The sequence below is a fragment of the Oncorhynchus clarkii genome, chromosome 27 (genome assembly GCF_045791955.1).
Source record: "Oncorhynchus clarkii lewisi isolate Uvic-CL-2024 chromosome 27, UVic_Ocla_1.0, whole genome shotgun sequence".
In the NCBI taxonomy this organism is placed as follows: Eukaryota; Metazoa; Chordata; class Actinopteri; order Salmoniformes; family Salmonidae; genus Oncorhynchus; species Oncorhynchus clarkii.
In genome coordinates this window covers 14,040,490-14,067,494 of record NC_092173.1, presented here as the reverse complement: position 1 = coordinate 14,067,494, position 27,005 = coordinate 14,040,490, and the positions used below count along the sequence as shown (strand labels likewise).

General features: G+C 43.3%; 1 protein-coding gene across 1 annotated transcript in view; it reads left to right on the top strand.

The window, feature by feature from the left end:
• The first annotated feature begins 1,684 nt into the window (after positions 1 to 1,684).
• Positions 1,685 to 27,005, top strand: part of LOC139385549 (sortilin-related receptor-like) — a 65,051-nt gene continuing 39,730 nt past the window's right edge. The window contains exons 1-6 of the mRNA XM_071130700.1: positions 1,685 to 2,068; positions 8,587 to 8,703; positions 10,150 to 10,284; positions 19,223 to 19,384; positions 20,007 to 20,074; positions 23,293 to 23,473. Of these exons, the coding sequence (XP_070986801.1) occupies positions 1,685 to 2,068; positions 8,587 to 8,703; positions 10,150 to 10,284; positions 19,223 to 19,384; positions 20,007 to 20,074; positions 23,293 to 23,473 (1,047 nt within the window). The remainder of the gene's footprint in view (positions 2,069 to 8,586; positions 8,704 to 10,149; positions 10,285 to 19,222; positions 19,385 to 20,006; positions 20,075 to 23,292; positions 23,474 to 27,005) is intronic.

Sequence of the window (27,005 nt, the reverse complement as noted above, 5' to 3'; positions counted from 1 at the left end):
CCTTTTCAACCTCTGCCATAATGTGGATTCAGAGCTATCTATCTAATAGAACTCAAAGGGTTTTCTTTAATGGGCGCTTCTCTAATGTCAAACATGTAAAGTGTGGTGTACCGCAGGGCAACTCTCTAGGCCCTCTACTCTTTTCTATTATTACCAATGACCTGCAACTGGCATTAAACAAAGCATGTGTGTATATGTATGCTGATGATTCAACCATATACGCATCAGCAACCACAGCTAAGGAAGTCTCTGAAACCCTTAACAACGATTTAAGGGCCAGTAATAACAAAGGCCAGTAATAAACTGGTCCTGAACATCTCTAAAACTAAGAGCTTTGTATTTGGTTAAAATCATTCCTTAAGTGCTAGACCTCAGCTGAATCTGGTAATGAATGGTGTGGCTGTTGAACAAGTTGAGGAGACTAAATTACTTGGAGTTACCTTAGATTGTAAACTGTCATGGTCAAAACATATAGATTCAATGGTTGTAAAGATGGGGAGAGGTCTAGCCGTAATAAAGAGATGCTCTGCTTTTTTGACACCATACTCAAAAAGCAAATTCTGCAGGCTCTAGTTTTGACTAATCTTGATTATTGTCCGGTCGTGTTGTCCAGTGCTGCAAGGAAAGACCTAGTTAATCTACAGCTGGCCTAAAACAGAGCGGAACGTTTTGCTCTTAATTGTAATCAGAGGGCTGATATAAATACTATGCATGCCAGTCTATCTTGGCTAAGAGTTGAGGAGAGACCGACTGCAGAACTTCTTTTTATAAGAAACATGAAAATGAATTGTTGCATAGTCAACTTACACACAGCTCTGACACACACACTTATCCCACCAGACATGCCACCAGGGGTCTTTTCACAGTCCCCAAATCCAGAACAAATTCAAGAAAGCGTACAGTATTATATAGAGCCCTTATTGCATGGAACTTCCTTATATCTCATATTGCTCAAATAAACACCAAATCTGGTATCAAATAACAGATAAAGCAACACCTCGCGGCACAACGCCTCTCCCCTATTTTACCTAGATAGTTTCTGTGTAAGCATTGACATGTAAGCTATGTGTGCCTTTATATAAACAATCTAAGAACGGTGCATTTCAAAAAGTGCTCAACAAATAGTTATATTGACTACGTCCATCCTAGCTCGCTCATTAATGTCTTAATCGAAATTGCATTTTATCTGCTCGTCGTCCCCTTATGCCATAGTTTGTACATCTCAATTTTCATTAGAAACCACTTTTGTTATAGCAAGTCGGCCATATAAGCTATGTTTTTTTAAAGGCAGTAAATGAGGCTGAATTAACTGTTTCGCTGCCAGACAATACTCTGTCTGATAGCCATTTGTAGCAGTGGTATTGTGCAGTTAATGTATTGTTTAGTGTTGTGTAGTGGCTTTGCTGGCATGCATCCCACTTATTTTTCATAATTTAGATAAACAGCATTGGTTGTATATCATGTTGGATATTTTTCAAGTACATCCACTCATTCAAGATACAAAGAAGTCGCTAACAATGGGCGAATTCATTTTCCATTGCCTGGTGCCCGGTGTGAGCGGAGTTAAATGTTATTTATACATTCCATTGGTCCTTAACCAAAATCTCCACCAACCCGAGGCTCTGGGCCATGCAAAACGAACTCGACCAATGCCACTAGCAGAATTTGCTTAGGGAGGTGGGTGATGGGGGACGTGCCTCCTACGCTTACTCCAATCGCCACTCGAATAAGCTCTTCTCGTTACCTAAACGAAATATACACAAACATGGCGACAAGACAGACACTCAAGATGCTGTCTCCTCTTAGGTTTACCATATATTTGTTATTTTTCTTTTCTCCCGGGACATTTTCTTCCACCCTTCGTCTGCATCGAGACCAGCGTTTCTTGCTACCGCAGGACAGGGGTTTTTCTACGGTTAACGCAAAGGAAGAATTTATCCATGGAATAGGCGCGGATGCGAAGCGACGAGCGGCACGTAGTGCAAGGGAAGACATGGCTTCGGGCATGTATCAGCATCGCAATCGGCGGAGTGCAGTTCAACCACCCGTGCCAAAGGTGTATGGACAGGTAATGCATTACTTCTCCAGTAGTAACTACACTTCTACTGAAAGCAGGTCTCACGTCACGATCGGAAGGCTATCCTAAGTTAGCTACAGTAGCTAGTTAGGTTTAGCAGCTAGCTAGTTTAGTAACGGACCTCAGCAGCCTATATGGCTTTCTCATTTCATGCGACCCTTGACGAGGAGAGGCGAAGCGCAAATAACCAAAGCCAAGCTGTCGAAGTCAGTCTAGCTTCTTGCCAAGTGTGTGATTATCAGTACCACTGTAGCTAGGTAGCTACTAGACTTTTTTAGAACAGACTGTCCCCTTTCAGCATACGATGCCATGGCGAGCTCTTTCTTCCCAATGTAACCTATTCAATGGCATAACCTATTCAATTACGTTACTCTATCTAGTAAACAAACCCTCCGTTTTAAAGTCTACCTACAGACCGACACACATGTATTGCATGGATTGCAAGTCTTTGAATTATCTTCTTGACCAACCCAATACAGTATTTTATTTTATCTGACCAGTTTTTCCTGAAACCTGGTGATCATAGCATGTCACCACAATCACACAGTTTTGTCTGGAAAATACAAATGACAGTATATATAAACTTAGCAGTAACACACATCATCATAGCTGGGTGACAGACATCAACAACAATATAATTCTAATTAGCCAGGACTGACACAATAGAGTCTTCCCAATGTGGAGATGCATGCCTTAGTGGAGGCTGCAAATGTTGTGAAGAGCCAATAGTGGCAGTCTTTGCATATTTGATTTGTGACATGGTTGATTTTTGTAAGACATCGAAGGCTCTTTGCTGAGTTTCTCTATAATGTGATTTCTTATTCATCACGGTAGTCCGCTCTTCAGTATTCACTGCATTCCAAACATCCTCAAATTGGAACAGAAATGGTTGCTTATGTGATCAAGTTTGGAATTCCTCTGCTGGTCAGGTGTCATGTTTTGTTCTGGAAGGTGTTCATTGAATCGGATGTGTATTTAGGTTAACTGTAGGCAAGGTTATGTCTTCTTGGAATGAGAGTAAGCTGTTGTTTAGCCCCCCCCTCTCCCCCCCTTTCAGAAATATCCCCAAATAGCACGCCATTTTTTGCACAGAACAGAAAATAAACACTGACAGTGTCTCCTCACACACCCAGTCCCCTAACTATGAAAGCCAATTTCTTCAGGTTATTAAATTGCTTTAATTTTTTTTCATTAGATAGGGCACCCATGGGATTTAGCCTAGAAGTTTCTAAAGGTGCTCCAGCGAAAGTTCACAGAAAGGTACATACTTTGTTTATAATTAAGGTAGGTTTTTTTGTAGCAACTGTAGGGCTGTTATTTTGGCATTTAAGTTCAAGTAAGCTTCCAGTCCCCCGTCCCTAACCATACTGAGCTATATAGATCCAGATATATTTCTCCCTTTTTAAATTGTTGTACAAATCTGTATTGGATGTTGTCAGTGTATGTGAAATGTGGATTACAGTTAATCAATTTCTTAGTTTAAGAACTAGGAATGTGGCTTTAGAGTTCCAGCTAATTGACCAAAAATATAGCCATCATTCCTGATAAGTAGAAAAAACAAACTCTGAGACATGCCTTCCTGTAAAACCCTGAGTCATTCGGTGGAGGCAGTCACGGAAGGGGCTCTATTGTGAAATTCAAGCAGGGAGTGTGACTGAAACCTGCCTTGAGCATCTGCCAGTCGAGATTCTCACTCAAAACAAACAAGAGAGCCAGGCCTCGGTCCTGTTCAGCAGAGACAGAACATCTTGAAACGCAGAGGTCATACCTGAACTTGTCCAATGGTGGTTTTGTGTTGCTTTGCAAATTGTTTTGCTAGTGCGTGCCCTACTCAAAACACCCCTGAAGTCGCTCAATCTATCCCGTCAACCGTTTCCCACAGTTCACAAACATATCCAGGGAAATAACATGGCACACTATAAAGGTGTGTAGCAAACAGGATCTGGTTCCCTGCCACATGACCCAATGTAAACAGATCCAACAGGGTTTGTGCATAAGACCACAATACAAGTGTCATGTGCCATGGTGATGTTTGGCTTGGGGAATTCTTGGCTGTACTCATTTTCCTCATTCGTGTTCATAGTTGTCATTATGTCACACGTAAGGAGCCTTGATGAATATATTTGACTATACTACTATGGTGCCTGGACTTGTTCTGATGCCTAATTCTATGAGCCTGTGTGAGCAAGAAGGATACATATGTTTACAATTATGTGTTGAGTTTTCGATAGATTAGGCCTAATGTAGTAGGACAACTGATACTTTTTGCTAACTGCAGCAAAGCGAGTGCTGGGTAAAAATAGGTGCTATGGTAATCAATGAGAATCCTGATCATCTTTATTTTGGTGTGTGAGTGTGTGAGTGAGTGAGCTGGCGAGCGATGGAACAAGCATTGGCAAGTTATACCAGCTTGGTCCCCTTCAAACATTTAATTGGTTTCTTTTGTGTTTGTATATAATTTACTACAGTCTGTCACAGTCTATGACAGATCCTTTCAGGACTACAATTACAGACTAGTTTTTGACCCTTCAAACACACACTTACTCTTTCGGATTGAATTTACTGCAAGTTGCAGTAACGAAGGTGAACAATGCAGATATGGAAAAGGTATGTCCGAAAAGGTATGTCCAAACGGGTATTTTCACTGCTGTGTGTGGTGTGTGTGTGCGTGTGTTTGTGAGTTGCATTTCAGCTGACTCGTCTCTCAAGGCCAGATGATAGACGCACTAAATCACCTGAATGAATGAATGTGTTTGTGCAGCACCAACTTAACCTCCTGAAGAACGAACACACACACACACACACACACACACACAGAGGTATGTCTAACTATGCTTGTTAGGCCTTTTTGGGGACCGACAATTGATTTGCGTTCAAAATCGTATTTTCCCTGACCATAACCCTATTCTAACCTTAAACCTAAGCCTAAAATTGTGGACTGGCAAAATGTCCTCACTTCTCTGAATTTTTGTTGGTTTGCTATTCTTGTGAGGACTTCTGGTACTCACAAGTATAGTAAAATGTGTACACACACACACACACACACACACACACACAAAGCTCACCTGAAGTCTCTCTTCAAGCTTGTTTCTCACATTTGACCCCAAAAGAATGTGCCAGGCACTCACTAATGTTTTGCTGTCTAGCTACTCTTCAGCTGGCAACAGCATCGAGACATTCAGCATGATCTGCCATGTTAACCCACTTATCATTCAGCCTTGTGAAGAAGGACTCTAGTCTCTGTCAAGGAGGCTACTTCAGAGATTCCACAGAGCAGAGCAGACCTTTACATAACATAGCCGAGCCCAGACTTCACCATGGGGAGATAAACTAGCCTATAACACATTGATATCAGGGCCTGTCGCATCATTCAGTGTATATAACAGAAAAAAATAACTATTGTGCAGCATGACTATCACAGACAGTGGTGCAATTGGGCTGCAATCCAACCAAAAATACACACTGGTAGATTGAAAATGCAAATGTGATGAATGCCAGTTCTGCAGCAGGCGGATGATGTCATCGTCGGTTCAGCTCCGCTCCAATGGTGACACTCTTTCAGCAGTGGTTCATTCTGCTCTCTTGAATAATGAAGGAGAACATGGTGGGGAGATGTAAATACTCTCCCTATTTCACAGGAGTTTTTCTTTGCTTGTTGTTGTTGTTGAGGAAACAGATTGACGTAGAAGCACCAAGGTTGTGTTTAGTTGTGCACAAAACCATTTTGCCACTGGAAACGAAAATGAGTGTTTCTTGGACAAGTTCAGGTATTAGCCTACCTCCCTGTTTCACTTGTTTCAAAACAATTTCTCTACTGAACACACCCATGCTTCCCAAAGAAGGGAGGGTACACGAGGGGAGAAAAAGAGAAAAAAATATTTTTGGGGCACCACAAAAGCGTCTCCTGGATTACCAATGAAAACAATTTTGAGGAGAGTCCAGATTGATGTGACTGATATGCCCAGTTGATCTTGTGCTTTTCAGTTTGCACTGATGGAATCAGCATTGACCAGTCTCCTTCAGACACTCGGCAATGGCTTTTTTGTAAGGCATGGTTTGTGTGCTTCCTTTTCCATTCCGATGGGGTTTTTCAATTGACATCAATCTAGCTTCGTCCAGATAGTGCAAAAGGATCATGAGCCGTGAGCTATGGCCAGATTCATTTACTGTTCCTCTCTGGTGAGTTTCAAGGTTTGTCAGAGATAATAATGTTGAATAATTTGGGGCTTGTTAGATGCTTCCAGAGCTTATGTCAATGCACTAGTGCAAAGGAATGAGTAGTGTTAGAATCCCTGGCACTTGCTTGGTAAAGACTGATGTTTGCTTTTGTATGACCACCCGTCCTAATGCCCCAGTGACCAACATGCTGCCTAAGAAACCGATGTACTTAGTCACTTCTTTCTTTGACACTTTTAACTATCACACTAGCAGACTCAACATCTGGAATCTTGACTATCTATGCTAAAAACTGTTTGGCAGAGCTAAACAGGACTCTTTATCGCTATTATCAACGTTAGGCACATTTTCAGGCCCAGCATTTACATTTTCAAGGCCTCAATTGGAGCAGTTCTATCACAGAGTTTCTTAACCTAGAGGTGCAACGTCGCAAGACTTCTGGGAACGAAAATAACTTTATGTCGAAGGAGGGCCTTTGATTTGACGGCCTGCACATGCGCAGTTCGGCGCGAGACGACCGTTAGACCCCACGACGTGTTTCTACGCATGAGCTTAGCTAGCCAACTTCGCCATGACATCACCTACAAGTGTGATCAGGGATTTCTATTGGAGAAGCTGTTTCAGCCTATCTTCATGCTGTACTGTTTTTGGGAGTATCGTCAATCACTTGCAAGACCACAAGCAATAGGAGATGTCATTGTGCTCAAAGCTCAAAATGTCTCCACACAATGATTAGACCTATTTTTCCTTTGATCACAAATCCAAATAGAATGCAGTTAGTCAGTCCCATCTACTCTAAAAGCTGTATTATGAGATATAGCTAAAGGTAGCCAGACCTTTTGGGACCCAACAGACCTTTAGCTATTGTGAGGCCCTAACCCCAAGCATAGTACAATGCTTCACGGAACTGGAGCTAGTTGGAGTGAGGCTCATGTCATTACCTGATGTTAATGGCCAATTTTGTTGTCGAGCTCGGCCAGAGAAATAGATTGTGTCTCATGCTGCCATTTGCAGCAGTTTACCAGTGCCATCACTCTCCTGATTCAGCGGTGTCAGGAGGACCACACCGGCACCCTTTTACATGGTCTACGGGCAACGAGGCTTAAACGGCTCTGAGATTTACCGCAGAGTCATCTCAGCCTCGAAGACGGCCTTGCCTTTGACTCAGCTGACCTCCTGGGACGTGTTCAGTAGGGCCCACTATAGCTAAATGTTTTAAAACCTTCTGAATGAGCGTTTCGTATTAGACAAGTCCAGTTAGTAGAAGTGTTCAACTCTATTTCTCAGGCAATGAGAATGTTAAATGACATGGAATGAGTTACCTTATTACAATGTTCATGCTGAAATCATGCTTATACACACAACAAATTCTTGTAGGCTATTTTGTAGCAATTTGCAGCAGAAATCACATTCCATTACTAAGTCTATAAGCCATAGTACCAATAGTTGGTGTAAAGTTACCACTGAAAGAAGAGGAATGTTTGTTTATCATTTAGACAGAAATGACAGTCTTTGTGTTGTCCAAGTCTGAAGAAATACTGTAGTATAGGGAGAAAACTGAGCTTTTTAAAGACTCACAGCCCCCTGCAGAATGATAAATTAAGTATGAGAGAGGGGAGCGCTTGGATGAGAGGAGAGGTAAAGGCAGTGGGATTTAAAATGACAGACTTTTTGGGGATTCACACTTCACAGACTTATTTTCAGAGCTGCACCAATGGAGCGTTGGCGTTTAATTGACCTGTGCCTTCTGCTTTTACACTACTACATCTACCACAAGCACTTAGTATAGCAGCATTGTGTTGTTTCAATGGACACAGTGAAGGCCTCTGACGGTGGGCAATGTGATGTAAAGCTGGTCACTGCTTGTTTTCACTGTCTCTCTCACACACACACACACACACACACTCACACAAAGAGAGGGAGAGGAGCCTTTAGCAAGGTGCTCCTCGCAAGGTCATAACAATAACACCACAAAGTGCGTTGCCATAGTAACGTGCATCAGTAAGCTTACCCAGATAAAATCATGAATAAAGAAAAGCACGACAGCTCTGTTCAATACACCAGACACAGCCAGGCAAGGTACCGCAACCTTTCACGGAGGGATTTCTACCAGCTAAGAAGATGCCGGAAACCCAGCAAAATCATTACAATGTCTAGCTGATATCAAATTTGTTATGAAATGCTGTTATGGTCCAAGGACGTTTATCGGAGATAAAAGTGACTGTAATCTATCAGATAGTTGCCTAATTCATTGGCCTCGTGTTGAGCTGCATTTTGATGAAGCAGAGCAAAAATGCATCCGGTCAGTTGAGCGACTGTTCTTTTCTTTGCAGGCCAACCTGAACGATTCCCACAACCAGATGGTGGTGCACTGGGCTGGGGAGAAGAGCAATGTCATCGTGGCGCTGGCCAGAGACAGTGTCGGAGCCACAGGTCCCAAGACTAGCTCGGTGAGTACACAGTAGTACACTTCCTGCGAATACAGTAGTACACTTCCTGCGAATACAGTAGTACACCTCCTGCGAATACAGGGGTACACTTCCTGTGAGTATACTAATGTAGAAGCCTACATTTCCTGTAAGTACATTAACACACCTTGTGTGCGGGATGGAGATCCACAATCACGCGAAACAAACATATCCATGAACCTATCCACCACTACATAGCATAACGCCTGCATGTTGCTTTACAGCCGTGCTGTTTTCGGACGCTTTGAATCTTCTCCTTCCCTCTCAGTTCACATGCCCTCTTTTCAATCTTACTATGGACTGTACATTTCAGATTCCCCCCCCCCCCCATTCAAATGAAGACTCCTTTGTTCAAGGTACCATGGCAGAAATGACAATACTGGTTTACCCACAGTTTGGTTGTGTAATGCAGTGTTTGTGTATCCATGTGTGTTTGTGTGCGTGCATGTTATTGTGTGTGCACATGGGAGCCCATTGGTCAGTGACAGGCCACATGATGTCAGTGCTGCGAGGCCCAGACCTGTTCCACTGTGCTAATGAGATGGCCTGCCTGCCAGCCGTGCGCTTCCACTCCTCTCCTCGATCAGATTCACTGAGCCATGGATGAATCCCTCCATCTGTTACATCTATCTCTCTCTACTCTTTCTGCTTTTGATGATATCAGCTCCCTATGCTGTCTGATACTGATGCTCAGCCTACAGTAACCCAACCCCCAATGCTTTTGTGCACAGTGTATGAAAGACCTCCTGTCCTCAAGGGGTTAATTAACTTGAGATGTGATGCCCTTTGAAAACAAGTTGTTTATACTAAACCGCAGAGATACCACTGGTGAAGGACAGTTTGTTTGAACAAGAATTGTTAGTTTTGTGTCTCTCTCCACTCCCAGTTCAGTACGTTCCTCGACATAACTTCCAGTCGGCGTTGTGGGCTTTGTGTGCTGTTCTCTGTGGTCTGAGCTCCTTGGTCTCTGGCACTCTGATGGGAATCTGAGAGCTCTGACCTCACTCATGTATTGTCTCGGGTAGAGTCTACAGGACAGAACAGAACAGCATGGAACACTGAACACCTCTTAACATTCTGGATTGGAGTTCTCTCTTAAAGGAACTACAGTTCCACTCTGTAGTCAGTTAGCATAGACAAAGCTTTTTCCTAAGTATTGTGTTTCTCTCCGTAGATGGAAAGTCTAGCTACTGCCTAAATGCTTTGATTCCTTTTACAGAGTCAGTTAATGGCCTCCCTCCCAATACACAATTCTAAAATCATTTTGTCCTCTACTAGAAATAAAAAAAATCGAACTTGACAACGCCTAATTTTTCCTGTCCATAAAGCATCACATCCAAAAGTACTGTGATAGCGGATTTCACTTGTTACCGTGTGCCATCACTTCCATGTTCTCACCTCGTTCCTCTCTCCTCTGTCACATGGTAGGTGTACGTGTCTTCCGACTATGGAACCAGCTTCTCCCCCATCTCAGAGAGGTTTCAGCTGAGTGGGGAGAAGGAGAAAGAGGGGAACAAGCAGGTCATCTCCCAGTTCTACCACAGCCCCGCTGACAATAAGAGGGTAAGTGGCTGAAGACCATATAGGTACCGACACTGAGTGTACAAAGCATTAGGAACACCTTCCTAATATTGAGTTGCATCTTCTTTTGCCCTCAGAATAGCCTCAATTTGTCTTGGCATGGACTTTACAAGGTGTTTAAAGTGTTCCGCAGGGATGTTGGCCCATGTTCACTCCAATGCTTCCCACAGTTGTGTCAAGGTGGCTGGATGTCATTTTGGTGATGGACCATTATTTTGGTGATAGACCATTACACATTTAAAAAATATTTTTCCCCCCTTTTCTCCCCAATTTTGAACTTGTTACATCGTTGAAACTCCCCAAAGGGCTCGGGAGAGGTGAAAGGTGGAGTCATGCTTCCTCCAAAACATGACTTGCCTAACCGCGCTCCTTAACACCCGTCAGCTTAACCCGGAAGCCAGCCGCACCAATATGTTGGAGGAAACACCATTCAACTGGCAACCGAGGTCAGCCCGCAGGCACCCAGCCCGTCACAAGGAGTCGCTAGGGCGCGATGAGCCAAGTAAAGCCCACCCGGCCAAACCCGGACAACGCTGGGCCAATTGTGCGCTGTCCTACGGGACTCCCGGCCACGGCCGGTTGTGGCACAGCCCGGGAATGAACCCGGGTCTATAGTAACGCCTGTAGCACTATGATGCAGTGCTTTACATGCTGACCAAACCGCTCGCGTCCAAAATAAATGTACAAATACATGTTATTCATCATTGCACCCACACTGCTGGCGCATGACAGCGAGCGTCTGCCTGGCCAGGCGCTAAAATAGAAGTTGGTTCTATTTGTGACGCTCAACCCGTTGCAAGTCCTGCCTCTCACATTTCCTCATTGGTTTTAAGAAGCATATACCCACGTGGGTGATTGAAAGATGAACGTAGGTCCACACTCCGGTAGGTTGTAGTAATGCTGTGAAGTTGGTTTCCATCCGCCATATAAAGTCCAAAGAAGAAAAATAAGCCTTAAGGAAGGAGGAGAGATGACGAGAAACTAATTCGGTTTACCGTTTTATCTGTGGATTAATTGTTGGAGTAAAGGACCTTGTGCATTTCAGGTAAAATAACAACCCAATGTTTATATACAGTAATGTTCCCTGGCTGCTGGAGAGAGAGGTCATGAGCAGATGAGCTCCTGCATTTTTCAGCATGTTTTTACAAAAAAATTGATTTAGTCAGGGACATATACAGGATGATACCCTCACTCCAGATCAAAACTCAAAATCTACAACCTGATTGTGGACAAGATTACCTGGAAGGATTAATACACCATCCAACCTGGAATACAACTTCATTTAGCACTGAGGTGTGAAGTGAGAGGTGTCGAAGCCTTTGAGCCCAACAAATGGAAGGCTACCCCACCCAAATCCAGAGGCCTTGAAGCCAACTCCTGCTGTTCAGAGACCATCCATGGGTACTGTTACCCCCACCACACTCCCCCCTCTCTCCAGAGCTTCCACTCACCTCCAGCATACTGTTGGAGCGAATGACTCTGAACTTACAATGGCTAGCCCCAAGTTGTTATATATTTTTTTCTTGTGCATTTTGCTATCTCCCTCATGACGTCTGCATGCTTTGTTGACTATGAACTTTCTTGTTTACCCAACCGTGGGGGTTGGTATGCTTGTTCCCACATTCGGGATTCTGACTCTCTATTGGTTACACAGACTTTTGACCTCCCTCCGGCTTTGTATTCATGTTACCTGATGAAATTGCTGTATAATGTGATCTTGTTGCCATCTAATGCACATTCAAATGTCATAAATCAACACTGCAGAGCTCTCCCTGTCCTCTGCTGTGCCTTGATTGTATTACTCTTGATGATATCTGGAAATGTGCATGTACACCCTGGGCCATCTACTGTTGCTAGCCCCAATTCTGACTTGTGCTCTATCTGTTGCACTGATTTCTGCTCTAGTAAAATCCTGGGTTTTCTGCACGTTAAAACCGCCATAAAAAAAGCCAGACTACGGTTTGCAACTGCACATGGGGACAAAGATTGTACTTTTTGTAGAAATGTCCTCTAGTCTGATGAAACAAAAATATAACTGTTTGGCCATAATGACCCAACCGTGAAGCACGGGGGTGGCAGCATCATGTTGTGGGGGTGCTTTGCTGCAGGAGGGACTGGTGCACTTCACAAAATAGATGGCATCATGAGGCAGAAAAATATGTGGATATGTTGAAGCAACATCTCAAGACATCAGTCAGGAAGGTAAAGCTTTGTCGCAAATGGGTCTTCCAAATGGACAACGAGCCCAAACATACTTCCAAAGTTGTGGCAAAATGGCTTAAGGACAACAAAGTCAAGGTATTGGAGTGGCCATCACAAAGCCCCGACCTCAATCCTATAGAAAATTTGTGGGCACAACTGAAAAAGCATATACGAGCAAGGAGGCCTACAATCCTGACTCAGTTACACCAGCTCTGTCAGGAGGAATGGGCCAAAATTCACCCAACTTCTTGTGGGAAGCTTGTGGAAGGCTACCTAAAACGTTTGACCCAAGTTAAACAATTTAAAGGCAATGCTACCAAATACTAATTGAGTGTTTGTAAACTTCTGACCCACTGGGAATGTGATGGAATAAATAAAAGCTGAAATAAATAATTCTGTCTACTATTATTCTGACATTTCACATTCTTAAAATAAAGTGGTTCCTAACTGACCTAATACAGGGAATATTTACTAAGATTAAATGTCAGGAATTGTGAAAAACTGAGTTTAAATGTATTTGGCTAAGGTGTATGTAATCTTCCGACTTCAACTGTATATGCAGATGATACAGTCTTCTACTCAGCTGGCACCTCCCCGGATTTTGTGTTAAGCTTTCTTCGTGTCCAACAAGCTTTCTCTGCCCTTAACCTTGTTCAGAACACCTCCAAAACAAAGGTAATATGGTTTGGAAAGAAGAATGTCCCTCTCCCCACAAGTATGATTACTACCTCTGAGGGTTCAGAGCTTGAGGTAGTCACCTCATACAAGTACGGTACACTGTCCTTCTCTCAGCACATATCAAATCTGCAGGCTAAAGTTAAATCTAGACTTGGTTTCCTCTATTGTAATCGCTCCTCTTTCACCCCAGCTGCCAAAATTCAGATGACCATCCTTCCAATGCTAGATTACGGAGACGTAATTTATAAATCGGCATGTAAGGGTGCTCTCGAGCTGCTAGATGTTCTTTACCACTCGGCCATCAGACTTGCCACCAATGCTCCTTATAGGACACATCACTGCACTCTATACTCTTCTGTTAACTGGTCATCTCTGTATACCCGTCGCAAGACCACTGGTTGTTGCTTATTTATTAAACCCTCTTAGGCCTCACTCCCCCCTATCTGAGATATCTACTGCAGCCCTCATCCTCCACAAACACCCGTTCTGCCATTCACATTCTGTTAAAGGTCCCCAAAGCACACACATCCCTGGGTCGCTCTTCTTTTCAGTTCGCTGCAGCTAGCGACTGGAACGAGCTGCAACAAACACTCAAACTGGACAGTTTTATCTCAATCTCTTCATTCAAAGACTCAATCATGGGCACTCTTACTGACACTTGTGTATATTGTTGTCTCTACCTTCTTGCCCTTTCTGCTGTTGTCTGTGCCCAATAATGTTTGTAACCTGTTTTGTGCTGCTACCATGTTGTTCTGCTGCTATGTTGTGTTGTTGTCATGTTGTGTTGCTGCCATGTTGATCAATAATGGATCTTATCTTTCACCTGGATTCACCAGGGTAGTCTATGTCACGGAAAGGGCAGGTGTTCCTAATGTTTTGTACACCCACTGTGCAGTATGATGGTAAAAGGCCTGTCTCTATATTGCAAACTGCCCTGTTACAGAGGGGTTTTATTATGTTTTCAAAGTATGAGTGTATAGCTATTTTTCATATGTTCTCCCACCTCCTCAAAACCAGCGTAAGGCACATAACGTTATTGAGCTTGTGGTTTCTAAGGGTTGATTTAGGTGTATATAGTGTCTGTGGGTGTGTGCTTGTGTACATGCGTAGTTATCACTCTTGAGCTCGAGATTGTTCGATGCAGTGCCGTGAGGTTTGGTGCGGTGACGTGTTCGATTATGTCTCACTGTGTGCCGGTGAGTCATAGCCCTGGCCCCGCCCCCATTCCACCTGGCACTCAGCCCAGTGGAGGTTATTTCCAGGTGCATGGGAAACGCAGTTTGTCAGTCTCTGTAGGGGCTGCAGGCTGGGGCCATCCGTCTGCAGATAAGAGGGAGAGAGAGAGAGAGAGAGGCAGGGCTGCCTGGTATAACAGCAGGAGGATGTCACCGTCTTAGTCTGCAACATGCTCCCAACATCATGGAGATGATTACCATGGGAAATTAGTGGTTTCTTCTCATGTGCACGCTGAGCTGTGAATTCCGGGCCCGTATTTAGCAAGCCTCTTCAGAGTATGAGTACAGATCTAGGATCAATTAATCTCTGTCCATAATAAGCGGATTCATTATGATTTAAAAGGTAAAAACTGATCCTAAATCTCCTTCTCTAGACACTTGATAAATATGGGTCCGTCTAGCCTCCCCTTTATAGAAAGCATATGATGAAGTGTCTGAGAGCTAAATTGCAGTGATCACTTTAGGTAGTGATTTATGAATGAAGCGGGATCTGAGATAATGAATGGTTAGCCTATAGCATAACCCGCTGTCTAACATTACATGTAGGCCCTATCCTTATACTCCAAGTCTGACTGGTTATGGATCTGCCTATTTATAACATCTTCTTCAAAGAAACATTCACCCGTTTTGATGTTACATAATTGTTGTGCATGTCTGAGCGATGTTCTATCTATTCCCGGGGTCATTTCATGTTTTCATGTGTATAGTACTCAAGTACTCAACCCCCTGAGTCAATACATGTTACAATCACCTCTGGCAGCAATTGCAGCTGTGAGTCTTTCTGTGTAAGTTTCTAAGAGCTTTGCACACCTGGATTGTTCAATATTTGCACAATATTATTCTCTGTCAAGTTGGTTGTTGATCTTCGCTAGACAGCCATTTTGTCACGCCCTGACCTTATTATTCTTTGTTTTCTTTATTATTTTGGTTAGGTCAGGGTGTGACATGGGTGATGTATGTGTTTTTGCCCCTGTCTAGGGGTTTTGTATGTCTATGGGTGTTTTACTAGTCTAGGTGTTATGTATGTCTATGGTTGCCTAGATTGGTTCTCGATTAAAGGCAGCTGTTTATCGTTGTCTCTGATTGGGAACCATATTTAGGCAGCCATATTCCTTGGGTATTTCGTGGGTTATTGTCTATGGTTAGTTGCCTGTGTCTGCACTTGTTTGTATATAGCGTCACGTTCGTTTTGTATAGTTTGTTTAGTGTTTCTTCGTTAATAAACAGAACAATGTATTCACATCACGCTGCGCCTTGGTCTCCTCCATTCAACGAATGTAACACATTTTCATGTCTTGCCATATCTTTTTCAACTAGGCCACTCGTGACCATTCAATTTCATCTTGGTAAGCAACTCCAGTGTATATTTGGCCTTGTCTTTCAGGTTATTGTCCTGCTGATAGGTGAATTTGTCTCCCAGGTTTTTCTCTAGAATTTTGCCTGTGCTTAGCTCTATTCAGTTTATTTTTATCCTAAAAAACTCCCTAGTCCTTGCTGATGACAAGCATACACGTAACATGATGCAGCCACCACCATGCTTAAAATATGAAGAGTGGTACTCAGTGATGTGTTGTGTTGGATTTTCCCCAAACAAAACGCGTTGTATTCAGGCCACATGTTTTGCAGTTTTACTTTAGTGCCTTGTTGCAAACAGGATGCATGTTTTGGAATAATTTATTCTGTACAGACTTCCTTCTTTGTCTTTTAGGTTAGTATTGTGGAGTAGCTACAATGTTGTTGATCTTTCCTCAGTTTTCTCCTATCACAGCCATTAAACTCTAGTTGTTTAAAGTCACCTTGGCCTCATGGTGAAATCCCTGAGTGGTTTCCTTCATCTCTGGCAACTGAGTTAGTAAGGATGTCTGTATCTTTGTAGGGACTGAGTGTATTGATACACCATCCAAAGTGCAATTCATAACTTCACCATCCTCAAAGGGACATTCAATGTCTGCTTTTATTTTACCCATCTACCAATAAGTGTCCTTCTTTGTGAGTCATTGGAAAACCTCCCTGGTCTTTTTGTTTAAATCTGTGTTTGAAATTCGCTAATCGACTGAGGGACCTTACAATTATCTGCATGTGTGAGGTACAGAGATGAGGTAGTCATTCAAAAATCATGTTAAACACTATTATTGCACACAGAATGAGTCCCTGCAACTTATTATGTGACTTGTTAAGCACATTTTTACTCCTGAATTTATTTAGGCTTGCAATAACAAAGGGGTTGAATAATTATATATATTTGTAATATTAATTTGTCAGGTTTCTACCCCCCCACACACACTTTGACATTATGCTGTATTGTGTGTAGGCAGTGACACAAAATCGAAATTTAGTGAATATGAAATTCAGGCTGTAACACAACAAAAATGTGTAGAATGTCAAGAGGTGTGGATACTTTCTGAAAGCACTGAATCTGGTGATATAACAGTGGAGTAAGTCCCTGATGTTTCTCTCTGTGATGTGCTGTACATGTGGGACCTACTATGTCCTAGTTGGGACTCATCTACAGTATGAGATATCATTTCAGCTTTGGATCGTCATCTCATAGCATCCATCTATTTCACTACCTCCCGCTCGGTGCCTTGCGCTACAGAGCTTTTGTTCTCACAGGGGCTCTGTCCCGTTTCCAAATGGAGGCCATTGAGAATAGAGGAGTTATTGGGAAGGCAGCTAAAAAATAGATGAAAGGAAGGAGTGACAAAATGGGTTTATAGCTCTGTATAATTGCGTAATCTGAATTTCTAATTAGGCATTTCAAATTAAATATCTCTTGACTAGTTCTGTGAATATTTTTAGATTTTGGGGGTAGGGATGTTTGCAAACTCTTTTGAATTAGCGAGACTAGAGATATCTGGAATTGAGATATTAGGCCAGTTCTTGCTATTCTAGTTTGTTGAAATCAGTCAGGCTTGATGTTTATTCACTTCGGAAAGATGCAGGTGCAAATAGAAATGTTATGTATAGAGCAATAATGAATCCCTGTTCTACTATCTATTCTACACAATATACACTGCTCAAAAAAATGAAGGGAACACTTAAACAACACAATGTAACTCCCAAGTCAATCACACTTCTGTGAAATCAAACTGTCCACTTAGAAAGCAACACTGATTGACAATACATTTCACATGCTGTTGTGCAAATGGAATAGACAACCGGTTGAAATTATAGGCAATTAGCAAGACACCCCCAATAAAGGAGTGGTTTTGCAGGTGGTGACCACAGACCACTTCTCAGTTCCTATGCTTCCTGGCTGATGTTTTGGTCACTTTTGAATGCTGGCGGTGCTTTCACTCTAGTGGTAGCATGAGACGGAGTCTACAACCCACACAAGTGGCTCAGGTAGTGCAGCTCATCGAGGATGGCACATCAATGCGAGCTGTGGCAAGAAGGTTTGCTGTGTCTGTCAGCGTAGTGTCCAGAGCATGGAGGCGCTACCAGGAGACAGGCCAGTACATCAGGAGATGTGGAGGAGGCCGTAGGAGGGCAACAATCCAGCAGGAGGACCGCTACCTCTGCCTTTGCGCAAGGAGGAGCAGGAGGAGCACTGCCAGAGCCCTGCAAAATGACCTTCAGCAGGCCACAAATGTGCATGTGTCTGCTCAAACGGTCAGAAACAGACTCAATGAGGGTGGTATGAGGGCCCAATGTCCACAGGTGGGGGTTGTGCTTACAGCCCAACACCGTGCAGGACGTTTGGGCATTTTCCAGAGAACACCAAGATTGGCAAATTCGCCACTGGCGCCCTGTGCTCTTCACAGATGAAAGCAGGTTCAAACTGAGCACATGTGACAGACGTGACAGTCTGGAGACGCCGTGGAGAACGTTCTGCTGCCTGAAAAATCCTTCAGCATGACCGGTTTGGCGGTGGGTCAGTCATGGTGTGGGGTGGCATTTCTTTGGGGGGCCGCACAGCCCTCCTTTTGCTCGCCAGAGGTAGCCTGACTGCCATTAGGTACCGAGATGAGATCCTCAGACCCCTTGTGAGACCATATGCTGGTGCTGTTGACCCTGGGTTCCTCCTAATGCAAGACAATGCTAGACCTCATGTGGCTGGAGTGTGTCAGCAAATCCTGCAAGAGGAAGGCATTGATGCTATGGACTGGCCTGCCCGTTCCCCAGACCTGCATCCAATTGAGCACATCTGGGACATCATCACCGTGCTTCTACACCTGCATTGCTTGCTGTTTGGGGTTTTAGGCTGGGTTTCTGTACAGCACTTTGAGATATCAGCTGATGTACGAAGGGCTATATAAATAAAATTGATTTGATTTGATGTCTCGCTCCATCCACCAACGCCACGTTGCACCACAGACTGTCCAGGAGTTGGCGGATGCTTTAGTCCAGGTCTGGGAGGAGATCCCTCAGGAGACCATCCGCCACCTCATCAGGAGCATGCCCAGGCGTTGTAGGGAGGTCATACAGGCACGTGGAGGCCACACACACTACTGAGCCTCATTTTGGCTTGTTTTAAGGACATTACATTAAAGTTGGATCAACCTGTAGTGTGGTTTTCCACTTTAATTTGGAGTGTGACTCCAAATCCAGACCTCCATGGGTTGATAAATTTGATTTCCATTGATAATTTTTGTGTGATTTTGTTGTCAGCACATTCAACTATGTAAATAAAAAAGTATTTAATAAGAATATTTCATTTATTCAGATCTAGGATGTGTTATTTTAGTGTTCCCTTTATTTTTTTGAGCAGTGTATTTCTAGCTTAACATTCTGTAACACTCATGAACAGACCCCAGTGGGTATTTAGCCTAACCTTGGCTCGTTTTGTCCTTCTCTCGTTCCAGTACCTCTTTGCAGACAGCACCAACAGCTACCTCTGGAACTCATTTGACTTCTGCAAGACCATCCAGGGGTTCTCCATCCCCTTCAAGCCCACAGATCTGCTGCTGCACAGCAAGAGAGCCAACCTGGTCCTGGGCTATGATGGCTCCCACCCCAACAAACAGGTAGTCAACTGACTGCTATAGAAATGCTGCTTCACTGTCTTGAAAAAGGTATCGGACAGAAACGTAGACAATTAACAACATGCAGAGGTAAGCATGTTTTAATAAAAAATGTTTAACCGGGAAGTCCCTTGAGATCAACCGTCTTTTCATGATGGAGATCTTTGTGGAGGAGGAGTCTATTATAATGATCAGGGCTATAGTACATCAGGCTCCTCCTTTGCCAGTTTGGGGTTAGATGCCTATGTGGACAAATGGCTCTACTCCATATGCTGGATTACCGTACCATAGCCCCACAGCATTTGATATATATTACAGCGTGACTGTTCTAGAGAAACAAAGACGATATTTCTGAATGTAGGACAGTTGCATAATTGCAAATAGAATGGTGCATATTTAAATACTGGTTAAATGTCACAGCTGCGTTTACTGAACTGTCTCTCTGAAAAATACAATACGGAGGACATTTTGTGGAATTTTCCCCTGACTAATTATTCACATTTCTGCTCAACTGAAATGATGGAAAATGGTCGACTCTCAAACATTCTGCCAGTTTTATATACAGCCTGGAGACAACATGTGACCTTAATTTACTCCCCACCCCCCGCCTCTGTTATTTTTGCAGCTATGGAAATCTGACGATTTTGGAGAGACATGGGTGTTGATCCAAGAGCACGTGAAGGCATATTTCTGGTAAGATCAATGCCTCTGTATACAAAGGTGATGATTGTGTGAGGAGAGGCAGAATGTACAGTCATCAGTATAATTAATTGTCGCTGTTGAGTGCCAGACTGTCTGCAAAACATTAAAGCAACGATCTGTGAGAGGGATGGGTGGGTTGTGTGTGTGTGTCCTTTTCCTGTTTACTTCCTGTTTTTCTGTGTTCTGTGACTGCTTGCCTCCTCAATCTGTCCCTCACTAGACCTCAGACAGTGGAGAGTTAAACATGTCTTCTGATCGCTGTATGCTTACCAAGCATGCAGCTTGCGAGCTAACCCTGCCCTGACCCTGCCTCTCCAAGTGAAATACATAGATTAGATTGGCCCTTGTAATTGAATGACAATGCAAAGAAAATGCCACTACGGTCCCCAAGGGAGAGAGACACTGATTACCTGATTGTTATTTGGGGCTCACTATGTGTGAATGATTTTTGAACCCTCCTATCAACCAGATCTTGGTTCAAATAGTGTTTGAGATCTTTCAAATACTTTTGAACGTTTGCTTGAGCCTGGCTGGAGTGCCAGATGAGCAGAGTTTGCACAGAGACAAAGTCGATCAAAATAACAAAAACAATCTGATACCGCTAATGATGATTGCGACACATTCAGTGCCTTGTGAAAGAGATCAGCCATGTGTCTCTCACCACGTAATGTAGGCCTAGGCAGGAGAGTGGCGCAGTCAAACTTTAAAAAAATATGTTTTACTTTCAAATCCCATCCATAAAAGGATTTGACCGATCTGTTAATGATTTAAAGGCGTGGATGCGGAGGGTTAGTTCGGGTTAGACATCACTTTCATTCCCTCGCAGGATCTCTGCCTTTTAATAGGTGACAACAAGAGGCTCTCATTCTCCACTGCGAATATGTAATGCTGCTTGTCCGCTACAGCAGGGGTCTGTTCAGGAGGGTGCAACATTTCACAGCGTTCCGATTTCAAATGTATTGTGTAGAACGTTAAGCTTGCCTGTCAAGTAGTATTAGGAATCACGTCCGTTCTTTTCAGTGTATTTCTATCTGTATCGTTCGGAACATTTTCACCTTATTGACAACATTTTAGTCTCCCCAGACTATTTGTACTCACATCTTCTGGTGTCAGAGAGAGACACACAGCCCTTCTCCCTTTGATTTTTCTCACCCTCCTGCGTTCCCTGACGGTGGAGGTGGTCGTATATGTGGCGACTTTGAGGGGCATCGAACAGACTGCCTTCTTTCTGATGAATAAGTGATTGTCTGCCAGGGCCCCACTTAACTCTGCCTGTCTAAGTGGCATAATGTAGTCAGTAATACCAGGCAGCGCTGCAGATAACATCGCAGCTACCGCTGCAGTCTCTCCCCCCTGGGCTCTTTCTTGTGTTTGGGAGATGACGCCCCTCCCCCCCACCAAGTGTGAACGTTGGAGATCCTCTTAGATCACACTTCTGAGCCTCAGAGATTTTGACTACAAATACCCATACAATCCAACAACGAACATGAACAAACCATTTCATCCCAAAGCAGTAACTATACGCACAAAGCTTGAAAGTCTTTGCGGACTTCTGAAGAGGAAAGCAGCTCCAGAAGTGTGTACTGCTGCACTCCTCCCCAAATATTTCAAAGCATTGGATTGGTGTAAGTATTGGAATGGTGTAAGCATTGGATTGGTGTAAGCATTGGATTGGCTTAAGCATTGGATTGGCGTAAGCATTGGATTGGCGTAAGCATTGGATTGGCGTAAGCATTGGCTAGAAAGAGTTTTTTTTTTTTTTTTTCTCCGCTATGTTTTTTCCACCAGTCATTTTCCTTTTAAATCTGGACGTAGCTACTGACTCCGCTGTGTTTAACTGCCTCCGCATCACCAGCTGCATTGAGATCTTTGTCTGGTGCTTCTTCCTCCTCGGCCTCTATGGCCAGTTTTCCTTTTTAACCATGTGTGTCCAGTTCTTTGCCGATTATCGGCTTTCCATGTCTAATCTGTTTGTGGAGGCCACAGAGAAAAGGGCCTGCGCTGCAGATCAGGCTAAGAAGGCTGTAAACCCTGGGGTTTTGTCTGGTTCACATCCCACTGTTGGACGTGTTTAACCAGCATTTGTCAAAATATTTAGAACCAGCAAATTGTATGTATTTGTTCCCCTTTGTCCTAAACATTTGATCCTGTTTGGTAGGAGGATCGAGAGAATAAATAAAAAGAATAAAGAGGCCCTTGTTTCGCACTGTGGATTAGATAGGCTAGCTTTATCCCACTGCCCTGCCAGCGCTACATTGAAAGGATTGCCTATATGGGCTAAGTTCCAAACGGCCCCAAATTCTGCTAGATAGACAGACAAGACCCCAAACTGCTACTTAGACCTGCCCCCAAAGTCTGCTATGGACAAGGCCCCCAAACTCTGCTAGATGGACAAGGTCCCCAAACGTTGATATAGACAAGTCCCAAAAGCAATGCAACAAACTCTAATTTCGGCAAGGCCTGAAACTCTGCCCCAAACTCTAATATTGGCAGTTTCCCGGCTGTATGCAAAGTCCCCAAACTAACGTTAGACAGGCAAGGTCCCAAGTTTGTCTGACTGGGGTCTTTCTTATCCTCTCTACATGGACAGCCTGCTCCCATAAAAACACGACCCCCTCTAAAATGTCACGCTATTGGCCAGTCTAGACACTAGACTCCATTGTTAGTGAGAACACTCCGTGTGAATCTGGAATGTCTTATGGGAGATGATCATAAACTACTGTAAACCTCTTTCAGTTCTGCTGGAGCTTACCGTAAGTTCACAGCTTAAAATGGCCACACACAGAACTTCTACTGGAAATGTGCAGTTGGGAAACTATAAATACATCAATGTGTGTGGTAAATGGATTCTGAGTTTCGAATGTGTTCACAGGAACACGTAGGCCGTTCCACGATACTAGGATTGTCAGTAATCCGTGAAACATTTCTCGGTTTTTCAGAGTCTGTCAGTGAGTGTGTGTGTGTAACCATAACTCTATGTCCATCTGTATGGTATGACTAAGTTGGGCCCAGAGTTTTCCCAGACCATGTTATCTGAACGGGAAGACCTCCAAGGCCCTTAAGTCCTTCCTGTTCAGTTCACATGGTCAATAAATATACACTCACAATCAAGGGCATGGAGTTTGTCTTGGTCGGGCCACATGGTCAGAGAGAAACTCTTGGCCCTACCTATGTCCCACAGACGGGCGCTAATTTCTGCATCTTTCTAGGGGTGTGGAGCCGTACGATTCCCCCACCACGGTGCTGGTCCAGAGGCACGAGCCCCAGGGGGTGTCCAGCATCCTCAGCAGCATCGATTTCTTCCAAAGCGGGCAGAACCGCCGAGTCATCCTGGAGAGAGTGGACAACTTCCAGCTCCGGGACAAGTACATGTTCGCCACCACTTCCACAGTAAGTGAGGTTGACCTGCAAGGGGATTATACATGTCAGGTAATCTGTTGCTCTTGCAGTGTTGAGAATGCTCATGTTTTATGGAGAGGGATACCCACATTGATTATTTGAACACGAATTGGGTGATCCAGCCATAACTATCTTCTAATACAGTGCCTTCAGAAAGTATTCACCCCCACTTTTCCCACATTTTGTTGTTAAAACCTGAATTGAAAATGGATTAAAGGGTGTAATAATAGTGTTTTAACTTGATTTTTTGAATGACTACCTTATTTCTGTACCCCACGCATAAAATTATCCGAAAGGTCCCTCAGTCGAGCAGTGAATTTCAACCACAGATTCAACCACAAAGACCCGGTAGGTTTTCCAATCTCGCAACGAAGTGCACCTATTGGTAGATGGGTAAAAATAAATAAAAAAAGCAGACATTTAATATCCCTTTGAGCATGGTGAAGTTATTCATTATACTTTTGGATGGTGTATCAATACACGGAGGCACTACAAAGATACAGGCGTCCTTCCTAACTCAGTTGCCGGAGAGGAAGGAAACCACTCAGGTATTTCACCATGAGGCCAATGGTGACTTTAAAACAAACAGTTAGAGTTTAATGGCTGTGATAGAAGAAAACTGAGGATGGATCAACGACATTGCAGTTACTCCACTATACTAACCAAATTGAGAGAGTGAAAAAAGGGAAGCCTGTACAGAATAAAAAAAAATCAAAACATGCATCCTGTATGCAATAAGGCACTACAGTAAAACTGCCAACAATTTACCAAGAAATTAACTTTGTGCTGAAAACAAAATGTTATATTTGGGGCGAATCCGACACATCACTGAGTACCACTCTTCATATTTTCAAGCATCATGGTGGCTGCATCATGTTACGGGTATGCTTGTCATCGGCAAGGACTAGGGATGTTTTTAGGATAGAAAGAAACGGAGTAGAGCTAAGCACAAGCAAAATCCTAGAGGAAAACCTGCTTCCGTCTGCTTTCCAACAGACTCTGGGAGACAAATTCACCTTTCAGCAGGACAATAACCTAAAAAAGATAACCTTTACCAAGACAAGACTGAATGTTCCTGAGTGGCCTAGTTACAGTTCTGACTTAAATTGTCTTGAAAATATATGGCAAAGTTTGAAAATAGTCTGTCTAGCATTGATCAACAACCAACTTGACAGAGCTTGAATAATAAAAAAAAATGATGTGAAAATATTGTACAATCCAGGTGTGCAAAGCTCTTGGAGACTTACCCAGAAAAACTCACAGCTGTAATCACTGCCAAAGGTGCTTCTAACATTGATTCAGGGGTGTGAATACTCATGTAAATCAGATATTTCAGTATTTCATTTTCAATACATTTGCAAAAGTTTCTAAGTACATGTTTTCACTTTGTCATGGGGTATTGTGTGTGTAAAAAAACAAATAAAAAGTCACGCTGTAATAGCAAAATGTGGAATTAGTTAATGGGGCGGCAGTGGTTAGAGTGTTGGGCCAGTAAACAACTGAACTGCCCTGAACGAGGCAGTTAACTCACTGTTCCCCGGTAGGCCATCATTGTAAATAAGAATTTGTTCCTAACTGACTTGTCTAGTTAAATATATATATATTTTAAATCAATTTAAAAAAGTGTATGAATTCTTTCTGAAGGCACTATAAGTCATTAGTCAAACCCATCATATTCAAGTGGTTGGCTTAAATACCGGATAAGTCCACCACATGCATAGAGGGTGAATCGTTCTAAAGGGAGTATCTCTTATCCCTATCTGAAGGTTTGGCCTCAGATGACCCCAGCAGTGTCTGGTTGTGATACAGTCGTACACATTGTTTGTCATATGGAAGCCACAGGCGTACAACTGCTGCGCTTTGAAACGGATGGGGATGGTCCTTCCTTGGCTGTGAATCTGTGTCACAAATATCCAGCATGCTTTGCGTGGCCACATGCGGCCCAATAAAGCATTATGCAATGAAAGAGGAACTTAACCATTGACCCCTCCTTGAAAAGATCTCTTTTCAAGGATCTCTTTTTTTGTGTAAGGAATGTGGAGACTGAAGACACGTGTCATGTACTGTGGAACACTGGGTTAATGTGGTCTGACACACCCAATCCCATCAAAACATGGCTGAAATATTAGTCTATTCTGAGCCAATTACGGTTAATGATTTATGTTTATGCAAACTCGGGCTTTTCACTGAAGGACCACACAGACTCGCTGCAGTCAGCCCTGTGTTGTTAAACAGGCATGGCCAAACACACATGCTTCCGTATCTGATTCCTGGCATTATTGCCCAATCTCACACACACACAAACACACGACTGCCTTTTGAGTGAGCATGGAATAATGGTAGCGGAATGGGGAAAGGGAGAGACTGAAAATAAAATGGCAGAGGGCTGGTTGGGGCAGTGGAGAGGCAAGGTTCTAACAATTTGAGCTACGGCTTAGCCTGTTTGACGAAATATGGATGTAAATATGCATTCTTAAACCCCTGTAAATATGCATTCTTAAACCCCTGTAAATATGCATTCTTAAACCTCTGTAAACCCCTGTATATATACATTGTAACTACCATATCTTTATTCATATCAGTCTCTTACAAATCAATTGACTCAACATTCACAGCTACATGCGTACTTCATAAAGTCATTCCTACTCTCTCTGGGCAAGGCGAACCACACCATGTAACGCGCCACTATGAAGGTCTCCACAAAATATATATTTTACTAGGCAAGTCAGTTAAGAACACATTCTTATTTTCAATGACAGCCTAGGAACAGTGTGTTAACTGCCTTGTTCAAGGGCAGAACGACAGATTTGTACCTTGTCAGCTCGGGGATTCGATCTTGCAACCTTTCAGTCCAACACTCTAACCACTAGGCTACGCTGCCGCCCCATCCTGAGGTGGGTCGCTCAGATTGTCAGAACAGCGACATGGTTTATGTTTTATCGTCTGCTGGGTGACCCAACCAACCTGTTGGTCAGGGCCAGAGAGTGCAGCTTGTCAGAAATGACCGATCTATGTGCTGTTAATTAAGTTGTGGCTTGGTGTCCCAGGGGTGTCAATAACCGCTCAGGCACACATTCATCAGGACTCTGTTGCCGAGTGCAGCCGTCTCAAGTACTGTTGCTATTCCCAATGGGCTGATATGTTCCATTTCCAAAGGATAGTACGGTGTGTGTTTTCGTTCTGGCTAGCTTTGTTACTCCAAGCTATATCATTTCACACTTCCACTCGTAGAAAGTGATATTCCCACTTTCATTGTAGATTTGGATTGTTTTTATAAATGGTAATGAGGCTAAACACAAACAAATGGTTGGACTGTAGTTTGTTAATCAACACCATTCACATGAATCAAAAATAGGCTAATTTAAAAAACGATATGGATAATCTACACTGAGTGTACAAAACATTAGGAGCACCTTCCTAATATTGAGTTGCACCCCCTTTTGCCCTCAGAACAGCCTCAATTTGTTGGGGTATGGACTCTACAAGGTGTCAAAAGCATTCCACAGGGATGCTGGTACATGTT